At 41.0% G+C, this 22716-nt stretch overlaps 1 protein-coding gene across 1 annotated transcript; it reads left to right on the top strand.

The window, feature by feature from the left end:
- Nucleotides 1-555: 555 nt before the first annotated feature.
- LOC117593993 lies at nucleotides 556-21071 on the top strand. The gene is made up of 9 exons (XM_034290824.1): nucleotides 556-672; nucleotides 819-854; nucleotides 1550-1816; nucleotides 10222-10314; nucleotides 10415-10439; nucleotides 10524-10674; nucleotides 10727-11108; nucleotides 20589-20763; nucleotides 20960-21071. The coding sequence occupies exons 1-9, from the start codon at nucleotides 558-560 to the stop codon at nucleotides 21069-21071; spliced, it is 1356 nt and encodes a 451-aa protein (XP_034146715.1). The 5' UTR covers nucleotides 556-557.
- The last annotated feature ends 1645 nt before the right edge of the window (nucleotides 21072-22716 follow it).

The raw sequence follows: 22716 nt of genomic DNA, 5'->3' as shown, positions 1-22716 counted from the left end.
GCACCACACCACCGTAACACAATTCTATAATGTACACATCACAATTCCAAGGGGATGTTCCAATGTGCCCCCACCTTCTGGAGGTGAATTACTGCAACAAGAGTACATTGAAACCATCTATTCCCTTCTAGCACACTGACAGGTTCTCTTTTAAACTCTGTAAAAATCTATATTTGTTTACATTTAAAGAAAATATAGTGAACTGTGTGGAGTTTTACCCATCAAGACATGGGACTAGACTTGCCCCCCATCTGACATTTTCATCTATATGCCTGTGTCGTTTAGTTATGGCACTAATGAAGAGAGGCTGAAGCTGTTACTCTTGTCAAGTTTGTGACAGAAATGTTTTCCCATTAACTACAATATATTGAAAAAAGATTTTTTTATCCCTGACTGCAAATTGTTGACATGAAATTCTGCTATATGATATTGATCTTTGCAATGAATTGATAAAAATGGTACAGCTGAAATGTTTCAAAAAATATATTATGTTTTTCTTTCTCATTGACGGAATTGAATTTAAGACCAAAGCATCTTCTTACTTCTGACGTCACATAATGACGTTTTCCTATTACATCATGTTTGAAGTTGAGGGCTTTTTAAGAAGAACTGTTGGTCAGAGAGTTACTCACCAAGAAAGAATGGATCACTCCTGGCTCTTTGAGCTACTCTGTGAGTACTGACTTTGTATTTGTGTTTTTATGTGTAATATGAGCAAAATATACACTATCGTTAATATGACTACTCTCTTACTACAACACATTTTACATTACTGTGTTACTACTGTATTTTAATAACTTTCTATGTCTTTGTTATAGTGCTGAATACCCTCATCTACTGTGGTCAAGCTCAATGTAATGTAGAAATTAATTCATTTGATTATACCTCTGTCTCTATGATTCAGCACAGCCGTGATAATGTATATATATATGTTTACCATGTCCACTGATAAGTCTACTAGGGTTGAAAAAGCTGTGTCTGTGAACTCCACACATAGTGGCATACAGGAGGTGGACAAGCAGAAACAGCTAAAAATGTATCAAGGACATAATATGGACATGTCAGAAAAGTGGGTATTACAATATTTGCAGGCAGTACATAGAAAAATAAGACACATTTAGAACTGAATCTTTATAGTGTAGGATGAGCACAATTAACGTATTTGTGAATGTATTTGATAGTTTTGTCAAATCAAATCCAAACATACAAATGAACTTAACGTCTGGGAGTTGCTATAGTTTGTGAGCGATGGAATTTATCACTCTCATGCAATGGTTTACAGAATACTGCTTGACCAGTAGGTCACAGTTTTATACACTGTTTCAAGGTATTTAAATGAAGGAAAGTTCTTGCCATTGTTAAAGTTTTGGCTATTGGTTAAAGATACCATTCAGCCAATTTATACCTTATATTCTGTAACATTGTTATTGATTTGTGAACTTGGAGAACAATATGTTATCCTGACATTGTGGATGTTGGCCTCTGAATGGTTGACAAAAAAAAAATACAAGAACTGATGTAGTTACATTAATGTTTGTTGTTTTCACAGATATGCCCTGGGCCTCAGTAAGCATTGTCTCTCCGCAAAAGCCACTGTGCACAGAAGAAAAAGTCACTCTACAGTGTTACATACCAGAATACACAGACTGGTCTTATGTCTGGTACAGAGACTACAAACACCTTCCCAGTGAGACCAGTAAAACCATCACCATCACCTCTCTCCCAGACCAGGCTGGTCAGTACCAGTGTCAGGGGATGAGGACAGGTTGGCCCAAATCATCATATCTTAGTCCTTACCACCCTATCAGTGTTGCTGGTAAGATCCCTTAGAATCCAACTTATATTCAATATCCACATAATCCTTAGATTTTTCAATGTGTCCTTTTCTTCTGTGTCAGTATTTTTCTTTTGCATTAGTTACAGTATTAAATAAAGGTAAGACCGTACTTTTGCCGTGACTGTATTTCTTTTCATTTATGTTTAAGTTTCAACAGCTCTACCAACAGCCTCAGTTAGAGTCTCTCCTCATGGTCTCCTCTACTCTGGAGAGACTGTTAATCTGCAGTGTGACATATCAGACTATACAGACTGGACAGAAAATTAAACTACAGAGTGGTGGTTACACTTGGGCCAAATTGTGATGGCTAAACAACTGGGTCAGAGCGTCTCCAAGACTGCAGCCCTTGTGGGGTGTTCCCGGTCTGCAGTGGTCAGTACCTATCAAAAGTGGTCAAAGGAAGGAAAAGCGGTAAACCGGCAACAGGTCAATGGCGCCAAAGGATCACTGATGCTCGTGGGGAGCGAAGGTTGGCTTGTGTGGTCCGATCCAACAGATGAGCTAATGTAGCTCAAGTTGCTGAAAAAGTTAATGCTGGTACTGATAGAAAGGTGTCCGAACACACAGAGCATTGCAGTCTGTTGCATATGGGGCTGAGTAGCTGCAGACCAGTCAGGGTGCCCAAGTTGACCCCTGTCCACTGCCAAAAGCACCTACAATGGGCTCGTGGGCATCAGAACTGGACCACGGAGCAATGGAAGAAGATGGCCTTGTCTTTTACATCACATGAATGGCCGGGTGCATGAGCATCGCTTACCTGGAGAACACATGGCACCAGGATGCACAATGGGAAGGAGCCGGCGGAAGCAGTGTGATGCTTTGGGCAATGTTCTCCTGGGAAACCTTGGGTCCTGCCATTCATGTGGATGTTACTTTGACACGTACCACCTACCTGAGCATTGTTACAGACCATGTTGTGCACCCTTTCATGGCAACGGTATTCCCTGATGGCATTGACCTCTTTCAGCAGGATAATGTGCCCTGGCACAAAGCAAAAATGGTTCAGGATTGCTTTGTGAACACAACAAGGACGTCAAAATGTTGACTTGGTTGATCTCAAGCCAATCGAGCATCTGTGGGGTGTGTTGGACAAATATGTCCGATCCATGGAGGCCCCACCTTGAAACTTACAGGACTTTAAAGACCTGTTGCTAACGACTTGGTGCCAGATTCCACAGCACACCTTCAGAGGTCTAGTGGAGTCCATGCCTTGATGGGTCAGGGCAGATTTTGGCGACAAATGGGGGACTTACACAATAGGCAGGTGGTCATAATGTTATGGCTGATCGGTGATATAAGAGAAGTGAAATACTGTACATCAGAGTTAGGCAGTGATTTATAATGTAATGTTAACATTATATTATCACAATATCTATACATCAGAGGTAGTCATTGATTTATAATGTAATGTTGCCATTATATTATCACAATATCTATACATCAATGGTAGTTAGTGATTTGTTACAGTATGTAATGTTAACATCATATTAATATCACAGTACCTTTACATAAGTGGTAGTCAGGAATTTGTATTGTTTACATAATGTTATTATGACCACAGAATCTTTACATCAGATAAAGCTACGGATTTGTACGGTTATGTCAGCATTATATTATAATCACAGTACCTACACAAGGAGGTAGTGATTGATTTTTAATGTCATGTAACATTACATTATAATGTAATGTTAACATGATTTTATGATCACAATGCCTTTACCACAGTGGTAGTCTTTGATTTGTAATGTAATGGTAACATTGAATGATGATCAAAGTACTTTTACATCTGTGGTAGTCTGTGATTTGGATATTGATAGATATTGGGCATGAAAAGTAGCTGAATTACACAATGTATGAGAGTATTAATGATCTCTGTACGAAGGACACTAGGTAGGAAATGTGATGCCCCATTTCTGATGATTTCCACACATCCTGTCCATACCTCCTGATAGGAGTTTTCCATCTGACTGTCATAGACCCTATGAATAGACCCATGGACCGTAGGTTGGCACATACCATTGTGAGGAAACCTGTCTGTACCTGATGATATGCATGTATTTTAGTTCTATTCTCTTGTTAGAGGAGTGGTTCGTTATCTTGTGCTATATGAGGTACCGTATCACAAGCAGTTGGTATCTACTACTGAGGGGCCTCACACAACCTGATAAGCTGTGGAGCCAAGAAACTTAAGAAGGGACACTATTAGGCCATGTAAGGTTAGGATGTAGAATACACGTATGTGATTGGAAGACAGCCAGATATTGGTGGGGATGTGCTGGGACATAAATACTGTGTCCACTTTGTAATCATTGGAGAGAGAGAGAAATGAGAAACCGAAGGGAAACATCATAGACTCATGCTGAATAAAGATGGATCTCCCCTGACTTCTGGTTGCATTTATTTTGTTCATGGATCAAACTTGGACAGAATCTAACAGTATGGTGCCGTGACCCGGATAGATGGATTTGCACTCTGAATGGTGAGTCAAACCACTCTAAAAGAACAAGTCAGTTAAATCAGCATGAGTATCCAGATTAACACATCTGGAACAAGAAGACCTAGAAATATCGTTTTTTTAGGCAATGGAAACCTGTGGTGAGGACACGCAAGACTTACGTTGACACTGAAAGATGTGTTCTTAGTCTTAGTCCAGAGATTCCACAGAAGAAGATAAATCTTCGTTAAGCCATCTAGAAGTCCTTGATAAATCTTCCTTGTTATGATGGGAAGTACTTACTAGACTGAGTAGTAAGTGACACATGTGTAAAGTCCTAATATAGGCCACTGTTTAGTGCAAAGCTTCGGTATTCATCTAGAAGTCCTTGTTATTTGGATAGCAGGTTGATGCGTATGTAGTAATAATTTAAATCTTGTACAAGTAAGGGGAAGAAAAAGACGTCTTTAAACAACGTGGTAAATACAGGGACTGCAGCCCTCCCGTTGTAATTTAGAAAATGGTGAAATCCTTGGCCTATGAGATCAAAAAGAGTTAGAAAATAGATAACTGTCACCAAGAGATAATTAAAAAATATGCCATTGTTCCAGAAGAAGATTTTTGGAGTTTTTTTGATATACAGAAAATATGGGAAGAAATTCAAAGAATGCCTGATGAATTACAAAAAACACAATGGTCGTTGATTGTGTTATCAGAAATTGAAGAATGGATTGATAAATTCCTCAAAGATAGAATGAGAAAGAATGTGTTCGGGCGTTGGCTGAACAAATGGCTGAACTGGATAAGTTGGAAAAAGGAACTGGAAACGTTGAAAGCAGGAACAACATCTAAAGACACTCAAAGCCCATTAAAAAAGAAATCAGGATCATGTCACTATTGTGGAATCATTGGACATTGGCAGGATGAGTGTCGCAAGAAGAAGAAGAACCAAAAGAAAAAGACAGGATGCACAGACAGTTGGAACATGAGACATTCTACCCACATTCCGATCAGCAGCAAGGAAAGTTCTCCCATGTATGGAATTCAGGAATCAAAGACAGAGGATTTCCTGGTGATACCGGGAACTGACGTGAGCTAATAATCATTGATTAAGAGTTTTAAATGTGTTTCCAAAAATGTATCATACCTAAATATTGAGTAGAGCTGGAACTTATCAAGGAAACCTGATCACTTCCCTTGATAATGACCATGCTTATTCAAGTTAATATTAGTTTGAAAGCACTTTGATGGTATATAGCATGTTTTAATAAGCACTGGAAATAGCCTGTTTTGTTCTGTCATGCTTGAACATGTTTTAATAGGTATTCAAGGAATAGCCTGTTTTGTTGTGCTTTGTCATGTTCACTATGTAAATTTAAATCAAACGTATTTATTGCATTGATGATAATGTTTAAAACCGTAAGGCCTCAAGGAGGGTCTCACTACAGGCTTTAACACGAGGGTACATCTAACCCTTGTGATAAATTAGAAATTGGTACAATGATGATTTTGTAATCTAGTAAAATAGTCTCATGGTTTTCTTACAAAAGGTTAAAATATTGTGTTTTCTCTTTCCTTATATATTATATCAGTGATAGAATGAAGAATCCACATGGTGATAATCTTTAATGTTAAGAAGACACGCTGTGTCCCATGAGGACTGAATATAAATCCAAAACAGCCATAAGCCTTTACAGAGGGTTTCCCCCAAGTTGGAATGCATGTGTGTTGTCTCTCTCTCTCTGCCTTGTCACAGGACAACTGGTGAGAGGGAAACAATACACATAGGGTAATAATTTTTTTAAATAGACACGTGGCTTTCCATGTGCACTGAATTTGGTTCTAATATATGTTATAAATTGGTTTTAGACAAAAGATTGAGATTACAGTCTCATGTGAAATTAGGACAAAAAGGGTGAAAACCGCCAAAAGCGAGTTTTTCCCCTACAATAAAATTGTATATTTTATTCTGAATTTGCTTTGGTTAATTAGGAACCGTTTAATTTGTTCTCTAGTTACTGAGATGACATATGTTTTTTAAAGAACAAAAGTTAAATACTCAGTTCTACATAGGTTGACTGACAAAAATAGACTCATCCTGGGTTCTAAGAGCAGCACAGGGGGGAGGAGTGCTTGAGCCAATTCCCCCACACACTGCCCTATGTTAGAAGACATAGGTTTACTTGGGTGGTCATGTCTGTTTTCGGTTTAGTCATAATTTTTATCAATGTTTTGGAATGTCCAAAAGAATGTTAAGTAATTGTATAGATATGACAAGCATATTTTTACAAACTGCACACAATACTAGAGATGAGTAAGACAATAAATCTGAACCTTCATTTAAAGGATAGTGGCTAGGTTGAGAGAATAACATATGTTGCTACTGACAGTCTGAGGACCATGTACAGATTTTTAATACATATAAACCTAAATTTCATACACATTTTAAATAATTAATTTTGCCTTTATTCATGGCTAACTATAAGTGGGAAAAGTCAAAGGCTCCAGGAAGGAGGGCAGACCCCTAGGATGACCCCAAACAACCTCTCCCATTAAATCAGGGCAGCCTATTACTAAGGGTTCAAATTGAGTGTTAAGACTGGTCTCAACTGTGGTTATTTCCTCAAAATAGGCATATTCAGTTTTGGGATAGTCAAACATTAGGTAAAGGTTAGACCCATTTTCCACTCAATAGCTTTAATATAGGAATTTATGGACTACAGTGAGGGTGGAGACCAAAAGTCATCCTCCATTGTTGATGATAGAGTAATTCTGATGTCAATAGAACCACAGATGTGGTCAAAATATAAGTTGTGATTTAGTTTTTGGCTGACCGCCACTATTTGGAATGAAAATGAATCAAAGTTGGAGAATTTTACTTAAATGTAGAAGGTTAATTAAGACATTGTTTGTCACAAGGTAGTTTGGTCGTTGCCTTTAAAAATGCTAAATTTGGGTGCTGTAGTTATGCTAATACAATTGCCCTGGTGGTTGCAGTAGATGTACCACTGGAACTTGGGCTGGAGTTTTTCTCTCCTACAATTTAGTTGCTCAGCATATCCCCTAGTGGGCTAACCAATTTAGTTAGGCATGTGCCAAGAAACTTCAGGATATTATAAATGCATGATAGCCAATTTAGAGCTGTTTAGCTCTGTAAGACAAAATGTGTCAATGGGTTATATGGTTTATAATTCCTTCGCACAAGACTGTGTTGCACATTGATGTCTTTGATTGTGTTAGTGAATGTTTGTGTTTATAACATTTCCACTTTGTTGTTTTTGATGAATATACAGTACGAAACTCCATAACAAATGGATTCTAGATCCATCCCTATTACCAAATCTTTATTTTTACATGTCCGTCCCAAAATGATGGCCAGTGTGGGTTCAGGATGGCGCCTCCTGTGGCCGTATTCGCCGTGATTCTGCTTTCACTCATGGTGTCGCTTTCCATTGACTTAATGAAGTGAAAGCAGGGGGGATGTATGATATGATAACTGATTATGATTGGAAATAGTTGAGCTTAGGGCTCAAAGCAAATCAAATTGTACTTATAAGGAGTTACATGAACATTTAGTTTTTTTTCTGTTTGCATAGTTATAATGGTGCACTGGCATTTGTTATGTTTTACATCTTCCATTCCTTGGATTTGTTTTCATTTGTTTATTTGTAAGGTCTAACATTTTAATGGTGGAATATATTAGATCTTACCATTTTTGATTTGGTTATGCATAGTCAAGTCTGATCAGACAACGGAATCTCATTCTACTGCTAGGTGCTATCCAGCATAAATATAGCACATTGAATGAAACATCAACCAAGCCCGTTCTAGATGGAAAAGGAAATTTGACATGGACTTTTGAAACTTGTCTATGGAACTTCTGAGATCCCCAAGTTTTCAAGACTGATCTATTGTCTTCATTGTTGGGAGTTGACGGAACCAGACCAAGTGGATGAAAGTCAGATGGACTGTTGAACCACACTAATCGTTGTTTTGCAGTTATACTTTCAACAGATCAGGACATCACAACCCCCTTTTTTGATGATACATCACGTCACTGACTGGACACAGGCAACTGAGTGTGTGAGTACCAGCAACATGTTCAAGAAGGATTTCTACAACTACACTGGTTGAATCTGTTCCGAATCCTCCTGACCAATCACATGGCAGAACGATGCCAGGGTCAGATCACTTGGCTTCACATCCCATTTCCAGATGAATCATTGACAGCAAGATGAGAGGAGAGTCCAGAGGGACTCCACATACTACAGGTCAGAGTACCACGGGCCAGTTGACTGGAAAGGTCACATGATCCCATCACAGTAGAAGACACTGTTGTGGTGTTAATCTTGAAGTAGTGATGTTTTGGAAACTCACTACTCCACTACACACCTACACTGACATATTAGAACGACCAGGCAATTTGGTGGGTCCACATCACACTGACTGCAATAGCTGATATTGGAACTTTACATCACTGATGCAAGACAGAGAAGACTGAAGACTAGAACTACAGGACATTTGATGGGAATCCAGCTTCATTCTTAACAATCAATAGTTTTCCTAAATTGACAGATATTTTGATATCTTATGTATGTATGTATGTTCATTCCTCACAAGGCAGGTAGAGGACTACATATGATCACTACCCAAACATTGGTCATTGATACTTGTCTTTTTATGAAGCTGCATAATAGTCATAATTACAACAACTGTCCTGATATGTTTAATAGTGCCATATTCCTTTTCAAAAGGTAGAAACTGTCACTAGTACATTCATTGGAGTTGAGTGTTGTGTTACGTTCAGGATATGTTGGGTTGTTGGTATGATGTTGACGCATGACTCATGATATGGACAAGGGGGGACTTTGATTGTTTAAAGGGTTTATTGTGAATGAATTATGCATTTCATTAATATGTCATGTTAGGTCTGTTTCTGTTGGACACGGGTTAGACTGATAGTAGCCTGGGACTTGATGTGTATGACAAAGATCGATCACAATGGTTATTGTGATTGCAGTACCATACAGTGCTATGTGCCAGGGCAAGCTGTGTTCATTGCATCTTATTTTCATTTCATTTCAGGAATAATAAAGCCTCATAGGCCAGATAATCCTTTTTATTATTTTTATTTATTGTTTTTTAACCAAAGTGTTTGGACCTTTTCAGTTCATTAGGAATTGGACTGTAATTTTATTTTTGCTATTTTTATCAACATGTAATTATTAAATGTTAATCATTAATGTGTGAAGGGGGGACTGATAGATATTGGGCATGAAAAGTAGCTGAATTACACAATGTATGAGAGTATTAATGATCTCTGTACGAAGGACACTAGGTAGGAAATGTGATGCCCCATTTCTGATGATTTCCACACATCCTGTCCATACCTCCTGATAGGAGTTTTCCATCTGACTGTCATAGACCCTATGAATAGACCCATGGACCGTAGGTTGGCACATACCATTGTGAGGAAACCTGTCTGTACCTGATGATATGCATGTATTTTAGTTCTATTCTCTTGTTAGAGGAGTGGTTCGTTATCTTGTGCTATATGAGGTACCGTATCACAAGCAGTTGGTATCTACTACTGAGGGGCCTCACACAACCTGATAAGCTGTGGAGCCAAGAAACTTAAGAAGGGACACTATTAGGCCATGTAAGGTTAGGATGTAGAATACACGTATGTGATTGGAAGACAGCCAGATATTGGTGGGGATGTGCTGGGACATAAATACTGTGTCCACTTTGTAATCATTGGAGAGAGAGAGAAATGAGAAACCGAAGGGAAACATCATAGACTCATGCTGAATAAAGATGGATCTCCCCTGACTTCTGGTTGCATTTATTTTGTTCATGGATCAAACTTGGACAGAATCTAACAATATGTTGTCAAAATATGTGTCAAAATAATTAATACAATTAATTATTGTTTTCTCTCCTGACATAGTTCCTGAATCCTGTACATCAGTCCATTCTGGAGTGTATGTGGGTCTGGTTGTTGCTGCATTTCTACTAATATTTATCTTTGTCCAGCGAAAAGGTTTCCTTTTTGGATAATATTTACTTGAAAAATCTAAAAAACATTAGATAAAAGCAGGAATGACTTCATATACTCTAATAGTGCATATTTCTCTTTACAGTTTCCTTTTGTAACATACAATTCTGGTGAGTACACCTGTCTCTAACCTATGTTGATTCATACAGTAACATGTTGTATGTGTGTCTTCATTAGTGTCACTCTCCCTGTAGGCCCATCCATCCCCAGAGAACCAACCAGGACCCCCAACAGGACCAAGGATCTACCCAGGTTCAGTCTCCTGATGCTGGGTCTACAGTTCAGCAGCATGGTCAATCTCCTGATGCTGGGTCTACAGTTCAGCAGTATGGTCAGTCTCCTGATGCTGGGTCTACAGGTCAGCAGCATGGTCAGTCTCCTGATGCTGGGTCTACAGGTCAGCAGCATGGTCAGTCTCCTGATGCTGGGTCTACAGGTCAGCAGCATGGTCAGTCTCCTGATGGTGGGTCTACAGGTCAGCAGCATGGTCAATCTCCTGATGCTGGGTCTACAGTTCAGCAGTATGGTCAGTCTCCTGATGCTGGGTCTACAGTTCAGCAGTATGGTCAGTCTCCTGATGCTGGGTCTACAGGTCAGCAGCATGGTCAGTCTCCTGATGCTGGGTCTACAGGTCAGCAGCATGGTCAGTCTCCTGATGCTGGGTCTACAGGTCAGCAGCATGGTCAGTCTCCTGATGCTGGGTCTACAGGTCAGCAGCATGGTCAGTCTCCTGATGCTGGGTCTACAGGTCAGCAGCATGGTCAATATGCTGATGCTGTGTATACATCTCTGCTGCATGGTCAGTTTCTCAAACGAGATCTCTATCTGAAGTATCACACATTGACTCTTAACCACCCAACAAGTTACAGTAATCTGTCTTTAGGAAAGCTAAGAAGACAACTAACCTTTGTCTCTCCTTTGACCAACAGGTGATCTTAACATCTATCATTGCATCATGCAGAAATGATAATGTTCAACTATAATGTTATGCTTTTATCAAGAATGTGTAGTAAGCAATATGTGACCCAGCTGCTTTTTATAGGCATAACTTTACAATTAAAACTTCATATCATACTCAAGTGGAGTAAGAATGTAAAAGTAATTCTGTTACGCCAGTTAATAAAACAAAATTGGGGCAGTTTCCTAGATGTTCATTTTGGTTTATGCCCATTAAGCATTTTTCACACTGTGTTAAGTTGTAGAGGTGCCAAAACATTTGAAACCCATGCTTTGTAGAAATATCGTACTAATGAAAATGATGTTTTGTCAAATAATTGTGATCAAATTCAAGTAAAGAACTTGCCTCATGTTTGATCGCACAGTATGACAAATAGTTTGTGATGTTTATTTTTTGTCATTCACTTTTGCTAAATTTCGTGAAGGATGTCAATTAAGAGAACATATAATCATCACAGTGTAACACCAAGTCAATTAAACTTCAGGGATATCATTCTGTCCAGTTAGGAAGCATAAGTGATTGTAAATCGATGTCACATGTTTTGGTGCAAATGAAAGTGACAACAGGTGCACTGGGGAGGCAACAGTAACACAACGCCAAAAAAGGTAATGGTTTTGCAGGTGGTGGCCACAGACAATTGCTTTCTCCTCATCCTTCCTGGCTGATTCTTCTCTCGTTTTGTGCTAGTGTCCTTGTCACATCTAGTAGCATGAGGCGGTCCCTGCCGCCCATTCAGGTTGCACAGGTAGTCCAGCTACTCTAGGATGGCATATCCATAAGTGTTCTCACAAGATTTGCTGTGTCTCCCAGTACAGAGATCATGGAGTAAATACCAGGAGACAGGTCATTACACAAGGAAAACTGGAAAGAGCTGTAGAAGGGCATCAACCCAGCAGCAGGTCTTCTCCTTTGTACAAGGAGGAACAGGAGGTGCACTACCAGAGCCCTACAAATTGACCTCCAGCAAGCTACTGGTGTGCATGTTTCTGACCAAACTATCAGAAACAGACTCCATGAGGATGGCATGATGGCCTAAAATGATCTGTGCTCAATTACTAGCGTTACTAGGCAAAGAGTTGTTGAGAGGCGTGGTCGACGCTCTGCCTCTAGGGCCAGGTTGTATGGAGCCAAATTGTTCTCAAATGTATTGACTTTTTCATTGTAAATGAAAAACTTCATAGTATGAAAAAACTAAATTCAATCGTATGAAAAAAATATATTAATGTGTGGAAAAAATGTATGCTAAAATCATTAAATGGATATTCGCATCCGATCTTATGTCTTCGTTCAAACACGTTTTTTCCGTTTGCTTCTTCTTACGATTACAATTTCTTCCCACCTTTGTTCGAGTCTTGTTTTCCAGTTTCCCTGATTTCCTCTTGTTCACACTGCCTCTGCTTGTTATATATGCACTCATCCCGTTAAGTTTCGGTTACGTTTTTAGGGAGGATGAGATTAAACTGCCCAAACTCCAGATTGTGATGCTGTATTTTACAATTGTTAAACTAGATCCGTACAAGCAAATTATTTTTGTCCGTCTTTGTAACAGGGGGTTTGTACCTTCACAAATCTAATTTCACATTTACGTTTCATGTTTTGCATATCACCAATTTACGGATGGACTTTCTAACAATCCCAACAATATGTACACTTAACCCTTTGACACGTACGATCACACCAGTGTGATCAGGCTAGAGTGGTCCCTGAAGCGTACGATCACATTGGTGTGATTAGAACGTCTTGTTTAGAACGCACCATTAGCATGCCTAGGTACAAGTAAAAACCTTCTAGAAGTTACGTTACCCGTTGTATGCTTTTTATATAGTTTATTCATTTTCACTGCACTGAATTACTGGTCACGCTTTGTTAGCTAGCGGTTAGCTGACATTTGCTAGCGGTTAGCTGACGTTTGCTAGCTAGCTACAGTTATACATCAACCAACTTTTGCAGCTCTTAGAATTCGAGTTAACGAGAGAAGCTTGCAATGCAATGTACGTAGTGTTACCTGGCAAGGTGACTGTTCAAATGCTGGAGTGAGTTCAAATGCTGGAGTGAGTACTGAAGTCACACGCAAAAAAACTCAGGCTGGGGGGTCGGTAAGGAATATTTGAAACTCACGCGTAAAAAGGTTAACCTTTTGTCAGATATCTAACTCCATAGTAAACAGGTTGAAATTTGGAGTATGCAAGAAATTAACATTTATTTTTCACATCTGTAATAGTAAATACTTTGAGTACATTCGATAATCAGCTGTGTTGAAAGTGTTGGGGCGGCGCAACACCACTTTGAAAAGTACTGGGGCAAGTGTCAGCTCGCCATACATCTGCATGTGCCTCTGCCCCCCACATGCATGTGTGTTTGAGCACACAAACACACACACACACAGCTCACTCACCTTCTTGGCTTCCATGGCAACCCTCACAGGAGCCTTTTCCCAATAGAATCTTTCCCCCGTGGGAACCACACCTGTTGGTTCTCACAAAGAATTTCAATATGGATTTAATAATATATATAACTTTTCTCGCAGCTCTGGTATATAAAGCTTTTGAAGCCCAGTTCACAATTAATTCTGTGGCAGCACAATGACCAAACAATTAACTGAATGTGAATTATATCTTTGATCACGACACTGTTGAGGAGGAGAGATGTCAGGAAACTGACAGTTAAGGTGCATATGGAGGAAGTGTCAGAAGTTGAAGACAACACAGAATATGATCCAGACCAAGAGACAACCGATGTGGAACAATCCAGTGATGAGGAAGAGTGCCCAGTGATGAGGTTGTTCTTATATTCTGGTCATCCCCACCTGAGAAGAAAAGAAAGAAAACTCAAAAGGAAAGAAAACGGTGCAGTGGTCTCCAAATTTTTTCCAGAGCTGTAAATACTACCGATAAGCCTTAAACATGTCCTTACAAGATGTTGTTATTAAGAGTTGTATTGTCCATCCAGACCCACACTCCCTCCTCCTTAATGTTTGCCATTTCAATCCAGTATTTACTGTCAGTGTTTCCCACTTTCTTTCTAATGAACTCCTATGGAGGAGAGATAAAGATGATGTAGAGGGAAACACCAGTAGGATATCTTTAACATATTAGACCCATGTATGTAAATCAACAGCTGGATATTTAACTCACACATATTATTATGTAGGATGCATGTACATTATCTTACTGTTAATTACTGCATACCAGATGGTACACTACCTTACTGATCATTATTCCATAACTCATTGTACATTATCTTAATGATCATTATTCCATACCTTGTGGTACATTATCTTACTGATCATTATTCCATACCTCATTGTGTATTATCCTACTGCTCATTACTCCATATCTGATGATTTTACTGTTGACATATCTGATGACATTACCCAATGGTAAATCATCTTACCGTTCATTACTTCATACATGATGATACATTATCTTACTGTTTATTACTCCATACTTGTTCCTGCTTACTTTCTATGATGACCAGGTGTCCTCCTTTATGTATGCAGGCAAATTGACTCTGTTCCCAGGTCAATTTGTCTTCAGAGAAAAATCCATTGAAGAACCTCAAATGAGCTAGCAGAAAGAGAGGGAAGATATTTAATTCAATATTTTAAATTTACTAGATTACAATCCATGGACATGTCTTCTAGGTTTTGATTCAGTTTTTGTTAGGGCAAATAAAGTCTGACATTTTGGAGTGGACATTTTTCCTTAAAGTGAAAAGAACAAACTATTGAACATTTCCATTTAATAATATAACAAAAGGAGGATATAATTCTATCACATCTGTAAATCTCCTGGTGTTTATTTGGTCAGAGAGGAATTTGGGTTGAATGCTGGGAACCAGGTTACCGAGGATGACCAGGATTTCCCCCCAAACCCACTCCCTTATCCTGGAATAGATGATGTCATAAAATAAATACTTCTATAAACAATATCTCAACAAAAGGAATTTAAAATTCTTATGTGGTGTATAAATGCTCAATACAAATGATCAATAATCACTTCTCAGTAGTGTGTGTGTGGGTATTTTTAAAGCTTATAATTACTCATACAAATGTATGTTGTAATATTGTTTTATATTGTTTATATTGGAAATATTTCTTAAATTGAAACTGTGGGCCTACACGTAACCTTGAAACCGTCCATTTTGTAAATTTATTTTTATTATGACCACATTTTGTTTGTATGTAAAATATAATGTGCAGGGTTTTTAAAACGTTGGCTGATCTGTCATTCATGTCTACAATCTTCATATAATAAAAAATGTACAGAGAGGACTCCAGCAGCAAAAAACCTAGAACTACACTGAGAGCCAGTATCTGTGCAAACTGCAAGTAAACTACATAAGGTCAATAAAAAAAAAATAATTGCCATTCTCATCATACTCACCGGCTACAAATCATATTGTAGTGGAACCAAAAGAGATCATGAGGCAAATTATGGTGTACTGTCCATCTGGCAGAAGCCAGGCTTTGAGTGATGATTTGTGACACATGCTGTCTACACGACCGGTTACAATTTATAATACTTATAATAATTGTGAGTGGTTCTTATTACTGACTACGTTTTATTGTTTTCATTCCGTTCATTGCTTTTCCTTCCTTTACTCACCAATGTCTTGGCAGAAGACCCATTTACCATCTGCGTCGTAGCTGCTGGTTGTGGCACACCACAGTTTTTCCGTCATCCCGTCCATCACTGGTGCATGAGTCATACGTGTCCCCGTTGAATACGAAGGGGAACTTGCATGTCTCTCCTATAGATTTTTCACCGGTCACAGCCATATCTGTCACAATAACACAGACACAACAACACAGGCTGTCAGAGGCAACATAACCAACGACTCATCTACATTTTCTTTGGGTTATTTAGCAGAGCCTCTTATCCTGTGAGACAGTTATAATACGTTCTTAAGATGGAACAATCAAGGGACATTATTTCTCACTAAAATATGAGGTTTTGTTCTCTACAGAGAATAAAAGTTAGTGTAATTTCAAGCAAAACTCCTTACATCAAAGCTGCTTTTATTTAATTATTGTATTGCCCTTTTTGTACTGAGTATTGCTTTTGTGTACATATTGATCTCTGCACAGGTCTAAAGATTTGACTTCATGGAATTCAAATGAGGGACCACCACCCCGGTCTGCCATCCCAGAGGCACTGTCCCCGACCGCCACGCGATGTTGCAAAGGCGTGTCAACCAAGACAGCCCCACAACATCCAGAGACTTGAGGTACTCAGGGCGGATCTCATCCAACCCCAGTGCCTTGCCACCGAGGAGTTTCTTGACCACCTCTGTGACTTCAGCCCGGGTGATGGACGAGTCCACCTCTGAGCCCTCATCCTCTGCTTCCTCAATGGAAGATGTGACAGTGGGATTGAGGAGATCCTCGAAGTACTCCTGCCCTCACCGCCCGACGACATCCCAAGTTGAGGTCAACAGCTGCCCACCTCTACTGTAAACAGCGTTGGTAGGGCACTGTTTCCCTCTCCTGAGGCGCCGGATGGTTTGCCAGAATCTCTTCGAGGCCAGCCGATAGTCCTTCTCCACGGACTCACCGAACTCCTCCCAGACCCGAGTTTTACGGCCGCAGGTCAGATGAGACGACAACAAAGTCGATCATCGACCTGCGGCCTAGGGTGTCCTGGTGCCACGTGCACTGATGGACACCCTTATGCTTGAACATGGTGTTCGTTATGGACAAACTGTGACTAGCACAGAAGTCCAATAACTGAACACCGCTCGGGTTCAGATCAGGGGGGCCGTTCCTCCCAATCACGCCCCTCCAGGTGTCACTGTCGTTGCCCACGTGGGCGTTGAAGTCCCCCAGTAGAACGATAGAGTCCCCAGTCGGAGCACTTTCCAGCACCCCTCCCAGAGACTCCAAGAAGGTTGGGTACTCTGCACTGCCATTCGGCCCATAGGCACAAACAACAGTGAGAGACCTATCCCTGACCCGTAGGCGCAGGGAAACGACCCTCTCGTTCACCGGGGTAAACTCCAACACATGGCAGCAGAGCTGGGGAGCTATAAGCAAACCCACACCAGCCCGCCACCTCTCACCATGGGCAACTCCAGAGTGGTGAAGAGTCCATCCTCTCTCAAGGAGTGTGGTTCCAGAGCCCAAGCCGTGCGTAGAGGTGATCCCGACTACCTCTAATCGGAACCTCTCAACCTCACGCACGATCTCAGGCTCCTTCCCCGCCAGCGAGGTGACGTTCCACGTCCCTAGTTTCCGTGTCCAGAGATCGGGTTGTCTACGCCCCTGCCTTCGACTGCCGCCCGATCCTCTCCGCACCAGCCCCTTATGGTCCCTCCTGTGGGTGGTGAGCCCACAGGATTCAAAAGGGGGTTCAAAACCCCCTTAATGATGAGTACAAGGTTTCAAGTGTCCAATGAAATCCGAGCAATAGTTGTAGACCATGTCATAAATCATGGCATGACAATGACTGAAGCGGCTACAATGATACAACCATGCTGAAAAGGCACCAGGTGTCTTTAAAACAACTATACCGTGTGCCTTTTGAAAGAAATACAGACAGACTGAAGCAAATGAGGACTGAGTATGTTCTGGCTGTTGTAATAAAATTCCCTAAAAATTCTACATTGTACAGTAATCAGTAAATCTCATTCCAAAATTTATTTTTAGAGGGTGATGGAGCTGGATGCTGATGACAACCATCACAAATTCATATATTTGGATGAGGCAGGCTTTAACCTGGCCAAGACAAGGAGGAGTGGTCGAAATTTCATTGGCCAGCGGGCAACATGCAAGTACCTGGACAATGTGGGGCCAACATTACCATGTGCGCGTCTATATCAGAAGATGGTGTTGTGGGACACAGACCTTGTATTGGATCATATAATGCAGCTCTCCTTGTAACCTTCCTTGATGAGCTCGATCAGGTCTGTAGAGCTGATGGCGTGACCTATGTTATTGTGTGGGATAATGTCAGGTTCCACCAAGCTCATATGGTGCAATCATGGTTTCAGGCCCATGCACAATTGACCACCCTGTATTTACCCCCATACTCTCCTTTCCTTAACCCGATTGAGGAGTTTTTCTCCACATGGAGATGGAAGGTTTAAGATAGCCGCCCTCATGAACAAGTCACTCTTCTCCAGACCACTCCGGATTCGGGGATCTGAACTCGACTCCCTTTCGATCGACCGGGGGCGACAGAGGCCATCGCCTCTCCCTTCTGAACGGCGTTCGCCCATCTCTTAGGACCGACTGACCCATGTTCAACTGCTGTTCACATGGAACCCTTCTCCACTTTGGCCTTCAAAGTTCTCGTTTGAATATTTTCTACTACCACCAAGATCTGCACCCGCGGCGGCTCCACCCGGGCCCGCGCCCTAGGCTTCCGTGCCCACCGCGGCAGACCAGTGTCAGGCCTAGATTCGCCATGCCCGAAGGTTTTTTCCAAGATGTTTGGCTAATGAAAACAGTTGTGATGTAGATGAGAACCTGTGGCCAAATCCACAAGACAGAGGTGATGAAAATATAGAAGTACAGTAATCACTCTTATGTTTTGCTTTTTACAGTACAAGCAAGCAAGTTGAGGAACACTGCATTTGATGTTTTACAGTACTGTCTTTTCTTTTCTATTTTGTAGCTAATTATTTTGCTTTGATTCAAATAAACCTATGTTGTGATTGTACTGTAATTGTTTTTCATCAATACATTTCAGATTTTGTTCAATGATTCCACTGTGTCTGTAGTATTCCCTCTACTACTACAGTACTTTTACAGGGATGTATTTACATGTTGTACCATAATGAAACATGTATCACCTATTTTGTACTACAATATTTAATGACTGTACAAACAATGACACAGTGAAACTATCGGTTGCTTGTGTGTGTTTGATCTAAATTAATGTTTCAATGGTATTTCACAATAAATTAGTTTTTTAAACCAATGATTGTGCAAGTGCAAGATTTCTTTAAAGATATGAATGCACAATGCAATGTTTTGAACATTGGACAGCCTGTGTTACAAGTGATGACCATTTTGAGTTTTGTGTCTAGAGTTTTGAAAAATGATGTCAAAGTGCCAAAGTGATTGTAAAAAACTGTAACTTAACCGGGAGTCACTCCTCAACCAATCTGGAGTACCTGATGATTAGGTGAAGGCCTTTTTACTTGCCTTGGGGGTTTACGTCTATTGTTGTTATTGCAGTCTACATACACATGGATGCTTATGCCAAACTAGCAATGAAGGAACTGCAGGCTGCCAATAGCAAACAGCGGACAGAACACTTCCGGATGGTGTTTTTGTGGTTGAGTTTCAACTACTCAATTTTGAATACTGTTTTTCCCAAATTCTACCAAAATGTCTCCTGCCCCACCAGAGGAGACAATACACTAGACCAGGTGTATACAAACATTCAGGAGGGTTACAAAGCCATTTCCCTCCCCCACTTGGGACAGTCTGATCACCTTTCACTGCTCCTACTCCTATTTACCGCTCATTAAAAGTGTGAAACCACCAGTGAGGTCAGTCAAAGTGTGACCAGAGGGGTCAGACTCTCTTCTACAGAACCAGCTTCAACACAGACTGGAGTTTGTTTGCCACTCAAGCCAAAATTGACTCCCTTACAGATATTAAAACATATGCTTCTTCCGTTCAGGATTACATTAACATCTGCATCAACAATGTCACAACATATAAACAAATAAAGACCTTCCCCGACCAGAAGCTGTTGATGAACAGAGAGGTCCGACAAACGCTAAAGGCACGCAACACTGTTTTCAGGCCTGCAGCCCATCCAGACTGTCCACCCCAGCATGCAAGGCTGCTGGTCCTGATGGCGTCCCCAGGCATATGCTTAGAGTATTTGCTGGGCAACTGGCAGAGGTCTTTACTGACATTTTCAATCCGTAACTGGCCCAGATGGTTTTTCCAATGTGCTTGAAGACCACAACCATTGTGCTGAAGCAGTCGTCTGCGTCTAGCCTAAATGATGTTTGACCTGTTGCACTCACCCCCACGATCATGAAGTGCTACAAAAGACTAGTTCTGGCCCATCATAAGTCCTGCCTCCCCCCAACACTGGATCATTACCAGTTTGCTTGCTAGTTGAAAAGGTCTACAGTGTAGGCCATCTCCACAGCTTTACACTCTGCCCTGACCCACCTGGACAAAACCAACACCTATGTGAGACTTTAGCTCAGCATTCAACACAGTGATCCCCTCTAAGCTGGTCAACAAACTCGATGACCTGGGGATAAGCCCGTCTATCTGCAACTGGACTTTGGACATTCTAACCAACAGACCCCAGTGTGTCTGTCATGTTAGACAACTTCACCTCCTCCACTCTGATCCTGAACATTGGTGTTCCAGAAGGCTGTGTGCTGAGCCCTCTCCTGTACTCCCTCTTCACCTACAACTGGGTTTCTGTACACAGTTCCAACACCATTGCCAAGTTCGCAGATGACCTCACGGTGGTAAGCCTGATCAATGACTATGACGAGTCAGATTCAGGGAGGAGGTCAAGAGCATGGTAGCATGGTGCGCAGACAACAACCTGGCCCTCAATGCAAGTGGAAGTCTAAAGGGTGCAGTCACACTCCAGTTCTCATCGATGGCTCTGAGGTGGAGCGTGTGACTTTCTACCACAGCACAGTCAAGAGCATTCTGATGAATTGTGCCACAGTGTGGTTTGGCAGATGCTCTGTGGCTGACCGGAAGGCCCACCAAGCACATCACTGGTGCCCAGCTCCCAACCATCGTAAACCTCCCAACCATCGTAAACCTCCAGCGCAAGCAGTGTCCATGTAGGGCAGGGGTGGGCAATATTATTCACTGGGTGGCCACACTGAAAATGCCAGAGAGCATCGTGGGCCAGATTACTTTTTTAACCAACATGCCTAAAAAACACACAACATAGCTAAATCTGTTAACTTGCATATTATATTTATGCATATTTATTTTCCATGCAACACCGTTTTCATAAATGTTTTTTTAAATAATTTTCTGTTAACAACTGTTATTATGACAGGCAAAGGCTTAAAAAATCCCTTTTTAAGGTTATTACTCAACAGAAATGTTGCAACACATATTTGCCTTAAAACTTAACTTTCAACTCAACAGAGTAAGCTACATTACATAAGGTGTAGTGTATAACAGTTATATTGGTATAATAGTTATGAAGGCTGACATAAGTCTATGAAATCAATTCTGAAGATTTTCACTCAAAGCAAATGTTGGTATAATTGCTGACATCTAACATCATATTGCCACGGTGTGGGTGTAGTGGAGTGCGTCGAAAAAAGGCGAGCCAAATGCAGGGAGGTGATGAACGTTTCTTGTATTGAACACAGTGAAAAGACATGCAAAACAAAAGCGCACAAGCACAAAACAAGCGTGCATCCGTATACTCCAGTACAGTCAAAGGACATGGAACAATACCACACAAAGACACCCAGAAACACAGGAACTTATATATGTGATCTAATGTGGGAATGGACACCAGGTGCGTGCGATAACAAAACATGACAGTGCCGTGGGAGGAGGAGCGGCGTGGCTAGAAGGCCGGCGATGACGTGCGCCGGACACCACATCGAGAGGGGTGGCGGGCGTCCTCCACGCGCGTCCTCGTTACACATACAGTATATTTTTTCTACTACTTTCTTTTAACGACAGCGATTCCAGCACTCTGCTAAATATCCTACTTTCGTTATTAACTTTTCTTAGGCTCATTTCCAGAGATCGCTAACCATCAATTATGTATAGTACGTACAAATGATAACTTACGCGCGTGGATTGTGGTGCTGGTCTTAGTTGCATCTCAGAGCAAAGGGCTATGCTCCACAGAGAGCTTCCAAAGCATCAGAGGGATCTCATTGTTGAAAGATATCAGTCAGGTGAAGGGTACTAAATAATTTCCAAAGCATTAGATATACCATGGAACACAGTGAACACAGTCATCGTCAAGGGGAGAAAAGATGGCACAACAGAGACATTAACAAGAACTGGACGTCCCTCCAAAATTGATGAAAAGACGAGAAGAAAACTGGTCAGGGAGGCTTCCAAGAGGGCTACAGCAACATTAAAGGAACTGCAGGAATTTCTGGCAAGTACTAGCTGTGTGCTACATGTGACAACAATCTCCTGTATTGTTCATATGAAAAGGGGTAGGGTCGCAAGATGGAATACTTTTCTTACAAGGAAAAACATCCAAGCCCGGCTGAAGTTTGCAAAAACAAACATCAAGTCTTCCAACAGCACGTGGGAAAATGTGTTATGGTCTGATCGAAACAAGGTTTCATTTTTGGCAAAAACAACACTGCACATCACCCAAAGAACACCATACCCACAGTGAAGCATTGGGGTGGCAGTATCATGCTTTGGGACTGTTTTTCTTCAGCTGGAACCGGGGCCTTGGTCAGGGTGGAGGAAATTATGAACAGTTCCAAATACCAGG

Source organism: Esox lucius, chromosome 24 (assembly GCF_011004845.1).
Source record: "Esox lucius isolate fEsoLuc1 chromosome 24, fEsoLuc1.pri, whole genome shotgun sequence".
NCBI classification, from domain to species: domain Eukaryota; kingdom Metazoa; phylum Chordata; class Actinopteri; order Esociformes; family Esocidae; genus Esox; species Esox lucius.
The sequence above is the reverse complement of the archived record's forward strand: the minus strand, read 5'-3'. Positions and strand labels throughout refer to the sequence as shown.